Source organism: Mytilus californianus, unplaced genomic scaffold, assembly GCF_021869535.1.
Source record: "Mytilus californianus isolate M0D057914Y unplaced genomic scaffold, xbMytCali1.0.p SCAF_5, whole genome shotgun sequence".
Classification (NCBI taxonomy): Eukaryota; Metazoa; Mollusca; class Bivalvia; order Mytilida; family Mytilidae; genus Mytilus; species Mytilus californianus.
In genome coordinates this window covers 42,128,916-42,152,230 of record NW_026262701.1, presented here as the reverse complement: position 1 = coordinate 42,152,230, position 23,315 = coordinate 42,128,916, and the positions used below count along the sequence as shown (strand labels likewise).

The 23,315-nt window shown below is 32.0% G+C and overlaps 1 protein-coding gene across 7 annotated transcripts in view; it reads right to left on the bottom strand.

Moving 5' to 3' along the window:
• Window positions 1-6,157: 6,157 nt before the first annotated feature.
• Window positions 6,158-23,315, bottom strand: part of LOC127702222 (GATOR complex protein WDR59-like) — a 66,119-nt gene continuing 48,961 nt past the window's right edge. For 4 of the 7 annotated variants that reach the window (XM_052206325.1, XM_052206326.1, XM_052206328.1 and 1 more), the window contains 4 exons: window positions 21,696-21,837; window positions 20,349-20,491; window positions 14,166-14,273; window positions 6,158-7,004 (listed from right to left, as the gene is read on the bottom strand). In XM_052206325.1, coding sequence (XP_052062285.1) covers window positions 6,865-7,004; window positions 14,166-14,273; window positions 20,349-20,491; window positions 21,696-21,837 — 533 coding nt within the window. In that variant the 3' untranslated portion in view covers window positions 6,158-6,864. Of the gene's footprint in view, window positions 7,005-14,165; window positions 14,274-20,348; window positions 20,492-21,695; window positions 21,838-23,315 lie in introns of those variants that run through there. The other 3 variants (XR_007982328.1, XR_007982329.1, XM_052206330.1) reach the window with 3 other exon arrangements.

The window sequence follows — 23,315 nt, the reverse complement described above, 5'->3', positions numbered from 1 at the left end:
AATTCAATACAATGCGATAACAACCACACATAGTATACACAAGACTATATATGATACTGTTAATTGTAGTAAATATTTAAAGATTTATTAAAGGAGGCACTAGTGTGAAAGGATATTATAGGGGAATTTGGTCCTACCTTTTTTATGTGTATTCAGATGACATTAAACGAAAAGCAGACCAACTTAGCTGTACATATTAGCTTATGTATATGCTAGTCCATGAAAGCTGAACTGACATCGAACTTCGACTTTGATTTTTTTTTTTTTTTTTTTTGTCTTCTTTCATTCTGTGACTTTCATAGAACGCCACCTTCGCTACAGCTAAAAGAGTTGCATTTGACGTATTTTGTTTTTGGAATTATTGTTTAATATGTTTAAGGATATATTTTGATTTATACTTTGTATATGTATAGTAAGCTTTTCAATGACTAGATGCTAAAAATAGTAATTGACAATAAAATTACGCCGAACATGCATAAAATCATGATTGCGGTTTTCTTCATGAGTTTTTTTCTTCGAAATATATTTACTATTATCAATTTAATGTTTTGTAAACAGTCAAAATTAATTGCAATTTAGAAAAACAAATACTGACCTTTTTGACAAAAAAATTCCAGGAGCTAACTGTTTGTTGTGTATAAATTAAATAATACTAGAAAGAAAAGGTGCTAAATGTATGCCATGTCTGACTCCGATCATGTGAGTGAAAATTATAAATTTGTCATTCATCTTAATTCGGAAAATTGTCATAAACTATTAAAATCAACACTCGTTAAAATTATTTAACAAACATTTTATTGAATGTTCTTTTGAAGAGGAGTAATGTTTGACATGTCTTTATTTCCTGTAATACGCAGTAAAACAAGCTTCAAGGTCATTAATAGCTATAATCGTGAGACCTGACCACGTAAAAAATGGCCCATCTTTGAGGATTTATTATGCTTGTTGTATATATGGATATATAAATCTATCTTTATGGTTCCGTGTTATGTAAGGACATAAAAAACGAATAAACAAACTTTGTAACATTTTCTGAATGAGTTTGAAATCTCTTGTTCATTGCTTTTTACAGAAGAGTCCGTTAGAATCTAGAAAATAAAAACGTCAGGCTGGATACAAAGAGTGTTGCTGAATAAATAACTCTTGACCTAGAACTGTAAACTTTTCAGTATTAAAACAGAAATGGTGTAGGTTTTAACAAGATAGTCAACATATTGCTAGTGGGGGTAAAACCACACTTTACTTCGAAGATTGAAAGGTTTTATCTGGTTCTGTTATTTTTAACAAACACTTGGTAAGTGCGCGAGTACAAGGAGAGATTTTTTTTTTAATATATGTAGTACTACATACATGTAAAAGTCTAAATTGAATACAAAGTTCAAACCTATATACATGTATACATACTAAATTCAGTGTTATAATCTCGTGTAGTACCTGTGGGTAAATGAAGCGTCGAGAACAATTGCCAAATTCAACATTGATCGAATGCCATGTGACTGAAATTTTTATCCGACAATGCTTGCAACTTTTGTATTTCAGATATTTCTTTCATTATTTCGCTTAATTCGAAGAATCAATGAAATAATTCGAATCATGATTTTTCGGAATATCTTACTAAAATGGCAGGTGAAGCCTACTGAAACCAAGGGACAATGATATGAGCTTTCTCCTGAAATTCGATAGAAATTGTTCCTCGAGTGTACATGCAAATCTCAAAATTGTTCCTCGAGTGTAATGCAAATCTCAACCGCTTTTTTTTTGTTGAGCATTTTTATTATTGAGGTACGACAGAATAGCTATTCGAATTTCAGTCCATATATACATTACAAAAGAGAAGATTCTATGAAATTAAATCAAAACGTGTTTGATTAAAATTAAATTAAATGGATGTTAAAGTATGTTACCCTAAGGTTAAATTACCAAAAATATATATGACAAAAGCAAGTTAATATGTTATTCTCAGCACTTTTCATTGACAACGAAATACAAAATGTTTCTTTTTTATTTGCACCTAAAAACAAGTACTTGTACTGACTTAAAATTCATCTGCTCAGGGCATATGACGCATCTTTTGTTTATTATCACACAAGGACTTGGGGACATTCGGGAACAAATTTTAACCGGTCAAAATAAAGAGGTAGGGTCAATTTCCCTGAACTTATTTCGATCACGGCCAATTTTTAAAAGTATTCAAATCTATATAAAATTCACAGTATGGCAGCCTCATGTGTGAACTTTGAGGTTCTAACATCATTGCGTATTTCTAAATTTGAGTGCTATGAGTGAGGTTTTAACAGATTTCTGATTTTGACCCCTCGAGTAAAAAAAAAAGAAGTGGAAATTGGCCCAACATTTATATTGAACGCTTCTTTTTTATTGGGGTGTTAAAAGCGTTGACCGAAGCATTTTGTATGAAGCGCGGAATTCATACTAAGCGTGCGCACGTTCAAAGCTTTTACAAAATTACAAAAAGACGCATTCAGTTCCTATAAATACATTTTTTATGCTACAACCATGAAAACACAAGTTTAATCAAACCTTTTGTTTGTTTTTATATGCATTACTTTCACGCTATCAAAGAGAGCACGTATACGGTCATAGAGGTTGCATTTTATACTGAAAAAAAAACTTTTGGTGGGGTTCGTGTTGCTCAGTTCTTTGTTTTTCGATCTTGTGTTTTGTATACTGTTATTTTTCTTTTGTTCGTTTTGAGTTATTTGCCATGGCATTGTCAGTCTCTTTTCGACTTATGAGTTTGAATTTCCCTTTGATACCTTTCGCCTCTCTTCTGGAGCGACTCGGACAATCAAAATAACGGAACTGTATGAAATTTGTTAACTTATGTACTTATAACAAATTAGTTTAATCTCAGATATTATAGAATATGCTATAGAGCAGTAAAACTTTATTTCTTTGAAATATTACTTATACAGTCTTTAAAATTTACAGTCACGAAGAGATTCAGAAATGTAATCCGTTGATATGAAGATTTATCACATGGATAATTTCATCTCTCATGTGAATTTCAAGAACAATAGCTGGAATTCTTATTGATTTAAGTGGTCTGCATTTTTTTCGTCATAATTTTATGCTCATACATATAGGCATTTATTTGAATAATAATAACTTGTAAGAAATATAACAGGCACAAATAAATAAAAAAAAAATCCTACGGTAAAATTTCATTTATCTGAAAGAAATAATGATTTTTTTTAAATGAATATATGGATATAGAAAATTTATTTGAGCCTCCATATGGAAGACTACAATGTATCCTTATGTACTTCGGAATGTAAGTCTTAAGTACATGTCCTTGACAACTGCAGCTTGTAAAACGACGTTGATAAAAGTTAATGACCATGAATGAAACAAGAATGATGGCTTGGACCTTTTTGAATTGAAGAACAATTATTGGCAGCAACTGAAAAGCCATAAAACCGAAATTATATAAGCACATTTTATATCTAAAAGGAAATGTGAATTTATTCGTGTCTTTCAAGAAATTTGAGTAATATCATGAACCACACTGAAAAATTTGGGTACGTATGATCTGATGAGAAGAAGTCTTAAGTTCGTGACATTGACCCTTACAGATAAAAACCATGAATTTCAACTTTACTATTAAGAGTATGTGGTTGAGTAGCATCTTTTGTAGCAGCAACCACTTATCAAGGAATACCGACAGTAAAAACATCTGCTGGAATATAGCATCAACTGAAAGATACATGATCTTGCTCTATAAACAGAATAGTAGTCTCAGTTGAAAATTAATCGGAAACGGGACTCCCCACTTCATTCTTAAAAGTCAACTTTTCAACAGGACCTCAATGGCATTTCATTGGTGTAAATCAAGGTTAAACCTACCTGGGAAGAGGAAAACTAATACATTATGTCTTAGAGCCGACCTAGCATATCTTTGGTATCCTTTATTTCAAGTTAAATGGGAAGGATATAATTATCAAACTATTTTTTTTTTGAGAATGTACAACTTTCATATCAGTATTTGTTTGCACATCTGCAAGTATTTTATTTTTGGTGTGGTCAGTTGCACTGTCCAGTATTTTTGGTGTGGTCAGTTGTACTGTCCAATATTTTTGGTGTGGTCAGTTGTTTTGTCCAGTATTTTTGGTGTGGTCAGTTGTACTGTCCAATATTTTTGGTGATTCCTGTTATCTTTTATATGTATTATCTTCTATTAAAATATAGAAATGGTATATTGGAACTTTTTTTTTCTTGACATGAAACTGCATGAATTCTGATTTATCATTTACTTTATATGAAAATAAGATTTTTATTTGTATGCACACATGGCCAAGGTTCAGGTTCCTTTCACTGAAATTTCAGTATGAACTAACTACCCCCTCCCCCCTTAATTCAGTTAGTTTTCATCACACATTTCTTATCAATTTTCCAGAATTGAAAATTATTCCAGATTAAAATAAATCCTTGTTAATTAATACCTTATATTTGAAATTAATTATACTCGAAAATGTACAAATACAGTACAATGTAAATGAACAAGCTAAAGAATCCTCTTAAGGCTAATTTTGACTGCTGATTGACAAGATGTATAAATAATTTGACAGTTTAAACAATACAAGGTATTTTGTAAAGTGACTTTAGCCATATGTACACATGTATCTATGCATATTCTTTATGTTTTTTCATTCCTCTGACAAAAAGGGGTGATGGGTTGAATTCTCACAATCCATTGGTTATTTTTGTCATTGAATTGTTCTCTCTTTGATGTATGAGGGTCTGGATAGGGTTTAAAGAATAGAGAATAATGGGAAATAGCTGCAGAATAAAGGGCAAAATAAATTAAAGAATAGAGAAAAATATGCAAAAATAATAAAGAATAGAAAATTATGAGCAAAATAATCAAAGAATAGAGAAAAACGGTATGAAAAAATGGGGAATATGTCCATGGGACACAGATGATGCCCCCACTTGCATATCATGTAAAGATATATAGGGACATAACTGAAGAACAGTAAAAGTGACACTACCCAAATTTGTTTTTGATCTGAGTTTTGTGGTTATAGGTATTGTGTTTAAGTTTCACAACATTTGGTTTAGGCTAACTTAAGTTAGAGAACAGAAACAAAAATTCGGCAATTTTTCCATTTGTAAACGGGATAACTCTAGAACTGTTAAAGTGACACCACCAAAATTCAAACTTGATCTGTATTTTGTGGTAATAAGCATTGTGTATAAGTTTCATAACATTTGGTTGAGGCAAACTAAAGATAGAGAACGGAAACAAAAAATTCAGCAATTTTTCCATTTAGTTGAGGCAAACTAAAGTTAGAGAATGGAAACCAATTTTGGGACATATGGACGTACGTACGTACATATGGATGGACAACGCTAAAACTTAATGCCCCCTCCTCTACAGCGGGGGCATAAAAATAAAGAACTCCCCATCCAGACCCTCATGAATACCCCACATATTGATGGTAGATTTGATATACATGTAGTCCCAGTTGAAGTGGCCTGTTCAATTCATTAATAACATCTCATGACTCACGATTTTAAGATCTAGACATATAGCATGGACATTTGAAAGAGGTCGTCTAGAACATGCAAGAAATAGTTGCCACTGTATGTTAAGGAACCAACAATCAATGAAAGAGAAAGAATGCTGTTTCCTAGATGTCTCCACAACTTATACACAATGCTTATTACCACAAAACACAGATCAAATTTGAATTTCGGTGGTGTCATTTTTACCGTTCTAGAGTTATGGCCCTTTACAAATGGAAAAATTGCTGAGTATTTCGTTTCCGTTCTCTAACTTAAGTTTGTCTAAAACTAATGATATGAAACTTATAAATAATGCTTATTACCACTAATCACAGATCAAGTTCGAATTAGGGTGGAGTCACTTTTACTGTTCTTGAGTTATGTCACTTTATAACGTTATATGCAAGAGGGGAATTTATATGTGTCCAATGGACACATTCTCCATTTCTTTTTATATAGGTTCAGAAAACTATAAAAGTTTTTTATATAGGTTCAGAAAACTATAAAAGTTTGAAGGATTTCAGAATTGCTAGTTTGATTTTCATGATTAAATAAAAATTAAAGACAAATAAAGAGAGTCAATCACATGGAAACCTCCAATTTGATCAATAATTATGAAATATTATAAACATTAATAACAAATATCATTTATTACAACAAACAACTTTGAAAGACAATGGTATTACATTACATGACATCTTAAGTACAATCATTCTTGCAACCTCACATTCATACCATTAACTCAGGACATACTAACATAACATCTGTCTACTTTAGACCTCACATTCATACCATCAACTGAGGACTTTTTTGTTACCTTCTTGTGACTAATTCTTCTCTTATAATACTGATAAGTATTACCTGTTGTATGACTGATTTGAAAAATGACTGTGTCAAATATTTTTCAAGTGAATAAGTGAATTAATAAGCAATATTTAATGCAATACAAACTCTTTCAATGACTCACAATACTTGCACTCTGTTGACCATGTAAGACACACAACTTTCTAATCCATCTTCAAAACAGTTAAATAATACATGTAACTTCCATACAGATTCATGATATAATACTGTAAACTTATTGGTCATTTTCCTTTTCCATCAATCCTCAAAATAAAAATGGCCATTGGTCATTTTCCTTTTCCATCATTCCTCAAAATAAAAATAGCCATTGGTCATTATCCTTTTCCATCAATCCTCAAAATAAAAATGGCCTTCATATTTAACTTCTCTAAAATCGACAAGATTGAAGTAAACCTATTTGTATCATTTCCGTCATATCCATCCTCGGATTAAGGATTATCCATGATAGGAAACTTCTTAACAAATCCATGTTATCTACTGTAAACTTATATGTATTTTGGCTTTTAAGCACTGACATCCACATCCTGTTGGACATTCATTTTCCACTTTAAACCACTCTGTTAAGTGGGCAGTATGACCACCATGTCCACAAGCAAGACAAAAGTTTGATAAACCTACAAAAAAAATAAAAAGATTACAAAATCTACATGATTGATTGATTGATTTGTTGGTGTTTTAATGCCACTTTTCAATGGAACCTTGCAATCAGAGTCAATAAAGATTGGAGTCGAACGCACCTACCACTTACGGGGCTCGAACTCACAACCTTAGTGTTGGCATGTGGTACAGTAGTTGAACTACTTAGACCACTCGCCCACTGAGGCCCCCAAAATATACATGTCTAATAAACTGAGTCTTCAATAAATTTCAATGAAACAAACTTTATTAGCTTCTGTATACAAAGATTCATTTGCAGATAGTAATCAGAATTAAGACAAGTGGTCAAAAATACCCCAGACAACAGCTACCATTAAAGAAAGGTTTATCACTCCAGAAATAGTATTCTAAATTACAGGGGCAATAGTCTTGAACAGGAAAAGTTAAATCTGACAAAATTGACAATATTTTTATTTATGGTCTCCGACATCATGTAAAGTTTTCAAAATAGTCTGTTAAAAGGTACAATACAACTTTCATTGACAATTCCTAATATTTTTTTTGAACAATATGTGTCATATCTGCAAATATCAAGTTTAACCTGAATGTCATAGTTAATATTTTTGTGTTAAAATTTTAAAAGGTTAATATGTATTTAAGTTAATGTTTAGAAAGCTAATAAAATCTCAGTAGTTCATACAATAAAACTGAAATTAATCTTGAACATTAGCTGTAATACATATCTGTGAGAATTTCATAGCTATGACTAAGGTAAAATTTCAACAAATGATTTGGGCAAGCTACATTTTAGAAAACATCTGCATACAAGAGAATGCATGTATTAACTGGGCTTTTCAAAAGTAATTTTATTGCTATAGTTTATACATTTGAGCAGTTAAATTGGTCTGAACAAATAAATTTGTGTGTTTTATATAGTCTTTGACTATATTTTCATATAATATAGCCTAGTCAATTTAGCTCTAAAAATCACTCAACCTCCAACTAATTGCAACACAAGCTTTTTTTAGTGCAAATTCTGATATAGACTTGTACTAACAACATACTAAAACTATACATTGATATAATTTGCGGAAAAGGTTATTTTTGGGTGAAATATGTGGTTTTTAAAGAAAAAATGCTGAAAACTGGAAAAGAATTTTTAGACCTAAAGCTTGTTGAAGACAGGAAACCTTATCTTAATCGACTATTATGTAGTCCTCTAGTTAGTATTATTCATATTGAAGTAATTTTGAGGTGAAATGAGTGATTTTTAAAGAAAAAAACGTGGAAAACTGGAAACGTAGAAAATCTCTTTGTTAATGGTTAATATTTTTAAAATTTGATCTATATAGAAAAAAAGAACATACTATTTTATGTTTATTTTGTGAAGTCCTTTAGTTATCAATATTAGTATTTGGGTAATTTTGGTTGAATATATGTTTTAAGACAGAAAACCCAATAACTGGAAATGAAAAAAATCTCGGTTATTTGTGGTTAAAACTTTAGAATTGGGATCTAAATAGAAAATACCATCTGATGTTTATCTTAAGAAGTCCTATAGTAATTAGTATTTTTAAAAAATTGTAATTTTTGTGTAAAATGTGATTTGTAGAGAAATATTGTAAAAATAAAAAACTCGTTTATTCATGGTTAAAACTTTTAACATAGGATCTTTATATTATCTTATGTTTATATGCATATGTATTCCTCTTGTTATGGATATCAATAATAATCAACTTGTTGTGTGAAATATTTTGTTTAACGAACTATTTACAAAATAAGAATGTGTCCATACTACACGGATGCCCCACCCGCACTATCATTTTCTATGTTCAGTGGACCGTGAAATTGGGGTCAAAACTCTAATTTGGCATTAAAAAATTAAAGAACCTTAGTAAGCGCGCTCACATACCCCACCTCCCCACATTGTCATTGGAGGAATAAAATATGTGTAAGAAAAAAAAATTGTATAAGAAAAAAAAATTGAATCATAATTTCCTGTCAATATGCACATCTACATAGTATGTCCTTATTATCTAAAAAGGTTTCATGAAATTCTGTTGTGTGGTATCAGAGGAGTTGCGATGACAAACTGTTGCAGTAGTACATTAAAGCAAATAAGTTCAAAGGGGTGCAACTCCTAGAAAAAAAAATTGAACCGCAATTTCCTGTCGATATGCACATCTACATAGTATGTCCTTATTATCTAAAAAGGTTTCATGAAATTCTGTTGTGTGGTATCAGAGGAGTTGCGATGACAAACTGTTGCAGTAGTACATTGAAGCAAATAAGTTCAAAGGGGCGTAACTCCTAGAAAAAAAATTGAACCGTAATTTCCTGTCGATATGCACATCTACATAGTATGTCCTTATTATCTAAAAAGGTTTCATGAAATTCTGTTGTGTGGTATCTAAGGAGTTGCGATGACAAACTGTTGCAGTAGTACATTGAAGCAAATAAGTTCAAAGGGGCGTAACTCCTAGAAAAAAAATTGAACCATAATTTCCTGTCGATATGCACATCTACATAGTATGTCCTTATTATCTAAAAAGGTCTCATGAAATTCTGTTGTGTGGTATCTGAGGAGTTGCGATGACAAACTGTTGCAGTAGTACATTGAAGCAAATAAGTTCAAAGGGGCGTAACTCCTAGGAAAAAAATTGAACCGTAATTTCCTGTCGATATGCACATCTACATAGTATGTCCTTATTATCTAAAAAGGTTTCATGAAATTCTGTTGTGTGGTATCAGACGAGTTGCGATGACAAACTGTTGCAGTAGTACATTAAAGTAAATAAGTTCAAAGGGGCGTAACTCCTAAAAAAAAAATTGAATCGCAATTTCCTGTTGATATGCGCAACTACATAGTATGTCCTTATTATCTAAAAAGGTTTCGTGAAATTCTGTTGTGTGGTTTGAGAGGAGTTGCGATGACAAGAAACAGGACTGACGGACTGACGGACAGACGGACGGACGGGTAAAAAACATTATACCCTCCACAACTCGTTGCGTGGGGTATAATTAGAAAGATCATATCATAGGGAACATGTGTACTAAGTTTCAAGTTGATTGCACTTCTACTTCATCAAAAACTATCTTGACCAAAAACTTTAACAAAAAACTTTAATAAAAGCAGGACAGACGGACGAATGGAGGAACGAACGGATGCACAGACCGAAAAACACAATACCCCTAAGTGTGGGGCAAAAAAAAAATGAGAATTTAAAAATCTTGGTTATTTCCAGTTTGACTTTTAAAAACGTAAAATGGAGAATGGAAACAGGGAATGTGTCAAAGAAAAAAACAAGGCCACTATAATGGGTCTTTAACATAGCAAGTAAATCCAGCACACGGAGGTGGGCTTCAGCGGACCCCTTAATGATGGTTTGCACTAGTTCAGCGAAATGAACACCATTCCTGAAACTCCAATACATACAAATGAACCAAAATTATCAAACAACAAAAAACACACAAGACAAACAAAGGCTAGAGGTTCCTGGCTTGGGATAGGTGCAATAATGTGGCTGGGGTAAAACATGTTGTGTGAGAACTCACCCTACCCTAGTTTCTTTAGACAATGTAGAATAAATAAACACACAGTAAAACTCATTTTAAAGAAGTGCATTTTGTGGAAGTTTGAAATTTTTATCTTATGTTTCTGTTATGTATTTATAGTAATTATACGTGTATGTATAATAATCAAAACAAATGATTTTATTATACTTCACGTAAAAATGCAATATTTTGATTGGTTTATACGAGGGTGTTAATTTACTCTATTCTATGGTAAATACTCTATTACCCTTCACGAAGACCCTTGATCAAGTGTGCGCTTTATTAAATACGACTCTATCCTATGGCAAATACTCTATTACCCTTCACAGAGACACTTGATCAAGTGTGCGCTTTATTAAATACGGACGTTTGTAATGTACAAGACGTCATAGTTTATTACTTTGAATTTGAAATTTAATTGACAGTAATAAGAGAATATTCAGTATAATAAATTAAATAACACATATCTGAGAGGGTGATAGAGCAGATTGTTACCCCTCGAAAAGACATTGTCAACCTTGGCTTCGCCTCAGTTGACAATGTTTTCTCGGGGTAACAATCTGCTCTATCACCCTCTCAGCTATATTATTTATATAGTGTTAAAAAATAACTGTAAAATTAATCACTTTAGTTACTGACTCTGATTTCGGCCATGTAATTGCTGGAAGAGTTATTTTTCTAGTGTCCTTGCATCGTCATTGATTGTAGTCCTTTTTTGAGTATGTTTTCATTAGCTACTTTTTCAACATTTGAATTGCATAAAGTCACAGTTAAAACAGACAGTTTTTTTTAGCAAGCTCTATCAATATCTTCGTTTAATTTTAGATATTTAAGCTTTTTAAATTTAGAAACATATACTAGTTCACTGAATTAGCATGAAATGTAGATCTGTTCCTGTTAAAGGCTATTTCAAGGGAAGCTTTGTCAATATGATTATAAGTTTACCTCAAGAGCTTGAATTTAAATAGTAATTGTACCAAAGTGGTCCAATTCTGGATGTTGAAAATGAGATAACACTGTTGAATGAATTGATGGGATCACTTCCTGGAGGAAGTGTTAATAGTAACAGCGCCTTTTGTGTGTACCCTGAATTAAACATGTATGTTTTACAGGAACAAAAGAACTAACATGGGTTGCCTGCTGTATGAAAATATTATGGTTAAAAGCATTACCAAGTTCCTTCTTTAAGATATCTCATTGAATTAATTTAATAAAAGGTAATCAGCCATAGCCTAAGAACTGTAAAAAAGTGGGCGACTTATGGCCAAAGATAGCGTTTAGATATTCATGACTAATCTGAAATTATGTCTGTTGGTTTTTGTTAGTCGTTTGGGTTGCTTTCTCAGTGACTTTAAAAACCTCAAATCTCTCTTTATTCATAATTATACTCTATTACAGAAATATCAATGTTAAAGACACCGTTTTTGCCTCCGGAATGTACTGACCTGTATTCAACTCATTTGAATCAGACTGAAAAGATATTTAAAAAAATACACCTCATGCCTAAATAATATAAACATGATACATGTTTAGCTTTTAAAATTGACTAAACTTTATCAGTGATCTCTTGGTAGTATGTTTGATCACTTGCCAGTGAAACCATAGTTTATTGTAAAATCTCCCCAAATTAAAAACATAAGAAGATGTTGTATGATTACCAATGAGAAAACTTTCCAGATGAGATAGCTATGATGTGGGTGTGCATGTTAACAACTATAATAGCTCATCGTTTAAATATAAAACTGTTAAGACAATAAATGGAAAAACAAATGACAGACAGCAAACAATAACCATCATGCAAGTAATAAAGGGCCACTACTTGTGATCATCATATTCATAGTGTGCAGGGTTGACCATGTTTGCGAGCACTCAGCCCTCCCATAATCAGGAACAGTTTTGAATAGCAAACAACATAAGTACAATTGTAAAACTCAGTTGGAAAGGGCTCGACTCAAAAAGATCAGCATGGAGTATATAACCAATTAACAAAGTGACACTGTGTTCTAATTGCTAGTTCAAAGCTTATTACAGTTGATGAACAAATAATGTTGGCACCGATTGAAATATAAATCAGTACACATCCGATTAGCAACCAGTGAAAAGTGGGTTCAGTGTTACAGCCAAAGCTTTATTTATATGGTGTGTGAATACTGAGATGGTCGCTAATTACATGAGTAGTTATTTGCTTCGAGGAGCCTGAAATTTTCATTTGTGAAAAAATATTTAACATATAATCATTTAACACGCATCATTCTTATTTTTTTTTTATGAAAAACATTGTTGGATTCTAAATCTTAACATGTTTGTTCAAGAAGTAGAATACAAAAAAAAATGTTTTCTTTATAAAGTTGTGGAAAAAAATTCATTAAAGACTTTGAATTTTAAAAATTAAGTCTTGCAAAAGCATTTTTTTTATAAAGGACAAAACATGTGTTTCGAGAACCCCTCCCCCAACTTAAAATTGACTGTTCATGCCTTAACACAGGGGCATAATTCTTTCAAATACTGAGTAAGATTGTGACTAAGTTGGCTAATTTATCTCAGTACAGTGTTCCATTTATAGATTACATACCAACAATGTGGTGGAGAATTAGATTCTTGGATTGTAAAATAGCAGAACACAATCTCGGTCTATATCTTTAATTAAATATACAAATTTTGAGACAGGAAAGTGATGCATTTGTGATATTATTATTTTGAATTGAGATAATTATGTATTGTATTGTATTACTACAACTGTTTCAAAAAATACAGAACATTTTTTTGTATAAATTTATTTTTTCAATTTTGGCAAATAAGGGGAAGCAACTCATATAACCTTACTGTTACTAAAAAATACTTACATGAATTACACCACTTTCCGCAAAATATATTTTTGTATAGTTTTAGTATGTTGTTCATAGATAGTAACAGACTTGTTTTTCAGAGAAAAACTTTGTGTTGCAATTAGTTGCAGGTTGTTCACTAAATTGACTAGACTATAATGGCTTCTTTGGCCATGCTTTCAAAGAGACTATGGAATTCTTTTTTTTTAAACTTGACAACACTTATTTCTTGTTGATATGTATTTATTAGTATACTATATAAAGTAGTTACTTTCAGAATTTTATAATTTTGATAAAATCTGTCATAATTGTTCATGAAATCATTTTTTGTTACTTCACATAATTAAATATGCTTAGAGACACAGAATTAATTATGCTTAGAGACATTTTTAGATGAATGAATAAACAGATGATTTACGTCCATCAGCAAATACTAAATGCATATTCAGGGCGATAACATGTTAATGAGATATGAGTATACCCTACTTTGTACTACTAAGACCTGCATGCTGAGTTATTCTTGCTAGCTCACAAGGTAAAGATATGTCGCCCTACTTGGACACATTATTCTGACTCTGAGCTCTTAATCCTAAATGCCACACTCTAGAAATAAAAGCAGCATACTACTACAAAGAATTGGAATGGGAGGAAATGTTACTAAACAAAATGAAATGCATTAGATCTGAGTACAGAGATAACAATGGTGTTTTGGTTTTTATGTCAAGTCTTATCCACAAGCATTGCCTATATATAAGTTAGTATAAAGAAAAATATCGATCACTATGTAAATATACTGACCTTTGACCCCTAGATGACATATTGCACAATTGAATGCTGGGTATTTACATGATAGACATTGTGCTCCACGGACTGGCTGGTTACATTTGTAGCAATACACACTGAATTCTGAAAAAAAAAGATATAATAAGGAGAAAAAGAATGTGTCCATAGTACACGGATGCCCCACTCGCACTATCATTTTCTATGTTCAGTGGACCGTAAAATTGGGGTCAAAACTCTAATTTGGCATTAAAATTAGAAAGATCATATAATAGGGAACATGTGTACTAAGTTTCAAGTTGTTTGGACTTCAACTTCATCAAAAACTACCTTGACCAAAAACTTTAACCTGAAGCGGGACAGATGGACGAACAAACAAACGGACGGACAGATGAACGGACGAACAGACGCACAGACCGAAAAACATAATACCCCTAGGTGGGGAGTAAAAAATAAATAAAGACACAGATGGACAAATATCCCCAGTCTATATATCTATAATGTAGATAAGAGTAGCATCACATTATATATCCCCAGTCTATATATCTATAATGTAGATAGGAGGAGCATCACATTATATATCCCCAGTCTATATATCTATAATGTAGATAGGAGGAGCATCACATTATATATCCCCAGTCTATATATCTATAATGTAGATAGGAGGAGCATCACATTATATATCCCCAGTCTATATATCTATAATGTAGATAGGAGGAGCATCACATTATATATCCCCAGTCTATATATTTATAATGTAGATAGGAGGAGCATCACATTATATATCCCCAGTCTATATATCTATAATGTAGATAGGAGTAGCATCACATTATATATCCCCAGTCTATATATCTATAATGTAGATAGGAGGAGCATCACATTATATATCCCCAGTCTATATATCTATAATGTAGATAGGAGGAGCATCACATTATATATCCCCAGTCTATATATCTATAATGTAGATAGGAGTAGCATCACATTATATATCCCCAGTCTATATATCTATAATGTAGATAGGAGGAGCATCACATTATATATCCCCAGTCTATATATCTATAATGTAGATAGGAGGAGCATCACATTATATATCCCCAGTCTATATATCTATAATGTAGATAGGAGTAGTATCACATTATATATCCCCAGTCTATATATCTATAATGTAGATAGGAGTAGCATCACATTATACATCCCCAGTCTATATATCTATAATGTAGATAGGAGGAGCATCACATTATACATCCCCAGTCTATATATCTATAATGTAGATAAGAGGAGCATCACATTATATATCCCCAGTCTATATATCTATAATGTAGATAGGAGTAGCATCACATTATATATCCCCAGTCTATATATCTATAATGTAGATAGGAGTAGCATCACATTATATATCCCCAGTCTATATATCTATAATGTAGATAGGAGTAGCATCACATTATACATCCCCAGTCTATATATCTATAATGTAGATAGGAGTAGTATCACATTATATATCCCCAGTCTATATATCTATAATGTAGATAGGAGTAGCATCACATTATACATCCCCAGTCTATATATCTATAATGTAGATAGGAGTAGCATCACATTATACATCCCCAGTCTATATATCTATAATGTAGATAGGAGTAGCATCACATTATACATCCCCAGTCTATATATCTATAATGTAGATAGGAGTAGCATCACATTATATATCCCCAGTCTATATATCTATAATGTAGATAGGAGTAGCATCACATTATACATCCCCAGTCTATATATCTATAATGTAGATAGGAGTAGCATCACATTATATATCCCCAGTCTATATATCTATAATGTAGATAGGAGGAGCATCACATTATATATCCCCAGTCTATATATCTATAATGTAGATAGGAGGAGCATCACATTATATATCCCCAGTCTATATATCTATAATGTAGATAGGAGTAGCATCACATTATATATCCCCAGTCTATATATCTATAATGTAGATAGGAGGAGCATCACATTATACATCCCCAGTCTATATATCTATAATGTAGATAGGAGGAGCATCACATTATATATCCCCAGTCTATATATCTATAATGTAGATAGGAGGAGCATCACATTATATATCCCCAGTCTATATATCTATAATGTAGATAGGAGGAGCATCACATTATATATCCCCAGTCTATATATCTATAATGTAGATAGGAGTAGCATCACATTATATATCCCCAGTCTATATATCTATAATGTAGATAGGAGTAGCATCACATTATATATCCCCAGTCTATATATCTATAATGTAGATAGTAGCATCACATTATATATCCCCAGTCTATATATCTATAATGTAGATAGGAGTAGCATCACATTATATATCCCCAGTCTATATATCTATAATGTAGATAGGAGGAGCATCACATTATATATCCCCAGTCTATATATCTATAATGTAGATAGGAGGAGCATCACATTATATATCCCCAGTCTATATATCTATAATGTAGATAGGAGGAGCATCACATTATATATCTCCAGTCTATAAATCTATAATGTAGATAGGAGTAGCATCACATTATATATCCCCAGTCTATAAATCTATAATGTAGATAGGAGTAGCATCACATTATACATCCCCAGTCTATATATCTATAATGTAGATAGGAGTAGCATCACATTATATATCCCCAGTCTATATATCTATAATGTAGATAGGAGTAGCATCACATTATATATCCCCAGTCTATATATCTATAATGTAGATAGGAGTAGCATCACATTATACATCCCCAGTCTATATATCTATAATGTAGATAGGAGTAGTATCACATTATATATCCCCAGTCTATATATCTATAATGTAGATAGGAGTAGCATCACATTATATATCCCCAGTCTATATATCTATAATGTAGATAGGAGTAGCATCACATTATATATCCCCAGTCTATATATCTATAATGTAGATAGGAGGAGCATCACATTATATATCCCCAGTCTATATATCTATAATGTAGATAGGAGGAGCATCACATTATATATCCCCAGTCTATATATCTATAATGTAGATAGGAGTAGCATCACATTATACATCCCCAGTCTATATATCTATAATGTAGATAGGAGTAGCATCACATTATACATCCCCAGTCTATATATCTATAATGTAGATAGGAGGAGCATCACATTATATATCCCCAGTCTATATATCTATAATGTAGATAGGAGTAGCATCACATTATATATCCCCAGTCTATATATCTATAATGTAGATAGGAGTAGCATCACATTATATATCCCCAGTCTATATATCTATAATGTAGATAGGAGTAGCATCACATTATATATCCCCAGTCTATATTTCTATAATGTAGATAGGAGTAGCATCACATTATACATCCCCAGTCTATATATCTATAATGTAGATTGGAGTAGCATCACATTATACATCCCCAGTCTATATATCTATAATGTAGATAGGAGGAGCATCACATTATACATCCCCAGTCTATATATCTATAATGTAGATAGGAGGAGCATCACATTATATATCCCCAGTCTATATATCTATAATGTAGATAGGAGGAGCATCACATTATACATCCCCAGTCTATATATCTATAATGTAGATAGGAGTAGCATCACATTATATATCCCCAGTCTATATATCTATAATGTAGATAGGAGGAGCATCACATTATACATCCCCAGTCTATATATCTATAATGTAGATAGGAGGAGCATCACATTATACATCCCCAGTCTATATATCTATAATGTAGATAGGAGGAGTATCACATTATATATCCCCAGTCTATATATCTATAATGTAGATAGTAGCATCACATTATATATCCCCAGTCTATATATCCATAATGTAGATAGGAGTAGCATCACATTATATATCCCCAGTCTATATATCTATAATGTAGATAGGAGGAGCATCACATTATATATCCCCAGTCTATATATCTATAATGTAGATAGGAGGAGCATCACATTATATATCCCCAGTCTATATATCTATAATGTAGATAGGAGTAGCATCACATTATATATCCCCAGTCTATATATCTATAATGTAGATAGGAGGAGCATCACATTATACATCCCCAGTCTATATATCTATAATGTAGATAGGAGGAGCATCACATTATACATCCCCAGTCTATATATCTATAATGTAGATAGGAGGAGCATCACATTATATATCCCCAGTCTATATATCTATAATGTAGATAGGAGGAGCATCACATTATATATCCCCAGTCTATATATCTATAATGTAGATAGGAGGAGCATCACATTATATATCCCCAGTCTATATATCTATAATGTAGATAGGAGGAGCATCACATTATATATCCCCAGTCTATATATCTATAATGTAGATAGGAGGAGCATCACATTATATATCCCCAGTCTATATATCTATAATGTAGATAGGAGGAGCATCACATTATATATCCCCAGTCTATATATCTATAATGTAGATAGGAGGAGCATCACATTATATATCCCCAGTCTATATATCTATAATGTAGATAGGAGGAGCATCACATTATATATCCCCAGTCTATATATCTATAATGTAGATAGGAGGAGCATCACATTATACATCCCCAGTCTATATATCTATAATGTAGATAGGAGGAGCATCACATTATACATCCCCAGTCTATATATCTATAATGTAGATAGGAGGAGCATCACATTATATATCCCCAGTCTATATATCTATAATGTAGATAGGAGGAGCATCACATTATATATCCCCAGTCTATATATCTATAATGTAGATAGGAGGAGCATCACATTATATATCCCCAGTCTATATATCTATAATGTAGATAGGAGTAGCATCACATTATATATCCCCAGTCTATATATCTATAATGTAGACAGGAGTAGCATCACATTATATATCCCCAGTCTATATATCTATAATGTAGACAGGAGTAGTATCACATTATATATCCCCAGTCTATATATCTATAATGTAGATAGGAGGAGCATCACATTATATATCCCCAGTCTATATATCTATAATGTAGATAGGAGGAGCATCACATTATATATCCCCAGTCTATATATCTATAATGTAGATAGGAGGAGCATCACATTATATATCCCCAGTCTATATATCTATAATGTAGATAGGAGTAGCATCACATTATATATCCCCAGTCTATATATCTATAATGTAGATAGGAGTAGCATCACATTATATATCCCCAGTCTATATATCTATAATGTAGATAAGAGTAGCATCACATTATATATCCCCAGTCTATATATCTATAATGTAGATAGGAGGAGCATCACATTATATATCCCCAGTCTATATATCTATAATGTAGATAGGAGTAGCATCACATTATATATCCCCAGTCTATATATCTATAATGTAGATAGGAGTAGCATCACATTATATATCCCCAGTCTATATATCTATAATGTAGATAGGAGTAGCATCACATTATATATCCCCAGTCTATATATCTATAATGTAGATAGGAGTAGCATCACATTATATATCCCCAGTCTATATATCTATAATGTAGATAAGAGTAGCATCACATTATTGGGGGCATATCTCCATAAAGAAAGATATAAATTTCTTCAAATTTGATCTTGACACTTGTTCCGCTAACTCTGAAAACATTCCCAAAAATTCAAATGATTTGGATTTTATCCATCCTTAATTATAAGTTCATATTTATCTTAAATTCGTGAATGACATTAATGAAATCATCAAACTCCATCTACATCTGCATACAGTGGTCCCTAAAAATATTTTAAATGGTTAAGTGGAGGCTTTCTAAAGTTATTGTCTGGATACAAACAAAATGGGTATTAATCATCTTGAAAAGGATTTCTATGTATGTCAATGCAAAGAGTAAAACAATGTACCTGAGAAAAGTACAACGAAAATATTTGTTGGATACATATGGACAGACAGACAATGTGATTGCAATGTAGCCCCACTTCTGAAGCATTATCCTATGCAGATAATTAGTTAAAATATTCGATCCAGTACACATGTTATCACAAAGATAATTTCTTTCACTACACATACCTTATTGGATGCCTAAAGTCAGGCAAAAAAGAAAATGACCAGAATTCTATATTTAAGCTGATTAAGAAATTATTAACTTTACGATATTATTGGTCAGAGAAAGGATAAAATTGCAAAAATTCTTATTTTTAACTCACCAATTCCTCTGTGTTCTGGTGGAGCATTTGAAACAAATTTCATCACTTCTCTACTTTGGTTCTTTAAACCCCAGCAGTCAAGTATGTTGGCATAACATCTCAAGTATTCATCATACTTGTTCTTGTCAACAGGATCTAACATTCTGCAAAATGGATAACAAAACAAATGTTTAGTTAAACAACATTTTAAATAAAATCTGAAACTCTTCAATATTCTGTAAACAATAAGGCAAACACTCGTCAAGCTAAATGGTTGAAGAAGGTCTTGATTGAGAAGCAGGCACTTATTCATATATGTGACATTTCAAAGAAATAATCAAGAAAGCTGACTATTATATAATATTTTTCAATATGAATAAAAGGAGATGTAGGGTATATGTCAATAATATGGCAACCCAACAACACATCAAAATAAAAAGACAAGTGTCTATACAGGATGTCAAGGTCAAACTAACCTACTTTGTGCTGCGTTATTATATGTGAATGTTTTTGCCTAGCATGTTTAGTTCATAAAACAAGTTATCTAATCAGATGTCTATAAACAATTTCCCAATTTTATAGCAACACCAGCCATCTTGGATGCTAAACAGCAAATGATTCTGAATGTGAACTATAAACATGATACAAGGATTATTCTAACCCAGAGGCCGATATGGGGTGGGGGGCAGGGTGCCCCCCCCTTTTGTGGGAAAAATTTTGTTATTTAGAGAATCACTGAAGCATGACTAAGCGGGCCCACCTCTTACGGCAGTCAGTGGGCCCCATCTTATGAAAATTTCTGGATCCGCTACTGTAACCTATCTATAAAGTTTTTCTGATGATTATGAAATCAGAAAACTGAATCATATTAGGGCCACAGAGGATTGTTGGCATTTAATATTTTGCACAATGATTATACCAAAGTTTGGTTTTAATTGGCATAGTTGTTTTAGAGAGAGATTTTAAAGTATTTTAGTCAGAGACTCTGATGACCATATTGGTCTGGAATACTGGATATGGTTTTGTACAGAGACAACTGTTTTTGCAAAGAAGTTTCAGAGAAGAGTGAAAAATGGTTCAACAACATAGAGGCTCTTATGACTATCTTTGATTATGGTTTTGGCTTTGACCACCACAAAAGATCATAGCACTGAAGTTTCATTCCAAATGGCCTGGTTGTTTCAGAAGAGAAGCTACAAATGTAACAAATTTTGGAACGAATGGCAGCAGTGATTGTCGGACAACAGAAAATATCTCAAACTGACAATTTTGGCCAGGTGAGGTAAAAATATATATTAAGAAAATGTAATATGACAAAATCAAAAGAAATGTAATATGACAAAATCATAAGATATTCTCTATTTTTACCTGCAATAATTCTCATGAGCTGTCTTATCTAGTTGATCTTGTCTTTCTTTAATATCCTCCTCTTCTTCTAATTTGAAATCATTATCAATGGTGTCAATTTCAAATCCAGAATAACTGTTTGACCTTTTTAGTTTCATCACGCCTACAAGTATTAGAACAAATCTATGAAAACTAATGGTTGATATGAATAAAATGTAGAGTTTTTAATGATAAAGCAACTTAACAATAAAAATTTTATCATCGGAGAAACATACTGATTTTGCAGTACTCATGGTTTGCTAAAAAAAAAATTGCAATTACATTTTTTAATTTAATCTTATTTTTCTACCATACAGTGTTACATATAAACAAAACTCACCATCTATGAATTTCATTTTGAAAAGGCAATAAAACAAACCTTTTTTCTGTTGAAAATTTTAATTTTCTTATTACCACAGATACAAATTTCAGGAAACAATATCTGTAGAGTAAAACCTGGTGAAATCTATTAGTAAAAGTATGAACTACAAAAGAGAAGCTCTTGTTAGCGTATATACCGATACTCATATGACCTACATGCTAAAGATGATTTCTTTTAAATTAACAGAAATAAAACACAAAAGACAGACAGATATAGCCAACATGAAACACAATTAAAATAAAATTTGTTAAAATATTCTTGATTACTTGAATAATCTACATAATAAAAAAAGTAGCTCAGTAACTATTCTGTAGTTTAGTGTTGGAGGAAGTAACTAGAGGCTACCAGGATTCTGTTCTTGCTCACCTGGCATTTTACATAAAACTAATACTATCCAAAAAGATTATTTGTGTAAAATATGAACGTGTGAATGCCAAAGTCTTGCTGATTATTTTTGCTGCTTTTGTCTACCTTTGGACCAGGTGAGCTAAAAATGTATCATTTTCTTTAATTTTTAAGTTTTTACTGATAACAATTTATGTTCATTTGAAGCAATCTTTGTTGATAACATTAATTTTTGGAATAATTTCATTTATGAAATTATAGTACAACTTCATACACACAAAAAAATTTCTTAAGGGAAAAATAAATTACTGCAAAAGAAATCATTCTGATTTTGTTTTATCACTATTATACATTTTCTAAATAAAGGAGTGGGATGACACAGGTGTGCTCATTTCACAAATCCCGCTTATTTTGTAAATCTTTCCCACTTCTTAATCCTTCTTTTTCCCAGATCCCTTTTTTACCCCCATATCCTACATCCTCGCTTATTTTTACCCCCCCCCCCCCCCCCCCCCCCCCAAATATCCAACATTCCAAAAGAGTGTCATCCCCCTAATAAAGCTTTCATCGGTAAAATGACAAATAAATAAGTCAAGCCAATTTATTTAAAAGAAGTATAAACTTTAGAGAAAACATGGAAACAAAAATGCATCAAGGCAGCTTTGCAGTACAAAAGTGTTTTTTTTTAAAGTGCATTTTGCAGCACATTTTACCAACTGATTATGTTTTAAATAAAAAATATGTTTAATTTTTATTTACAAGTTCCGACTTTGATAAATGATTACCAATATCACACAGCTGAAAAACATTTCTTGTGGTAAAAAAACAACATAGGTCAATTCTATACATGTTACATGTTTTAAAGGTCAATTCTG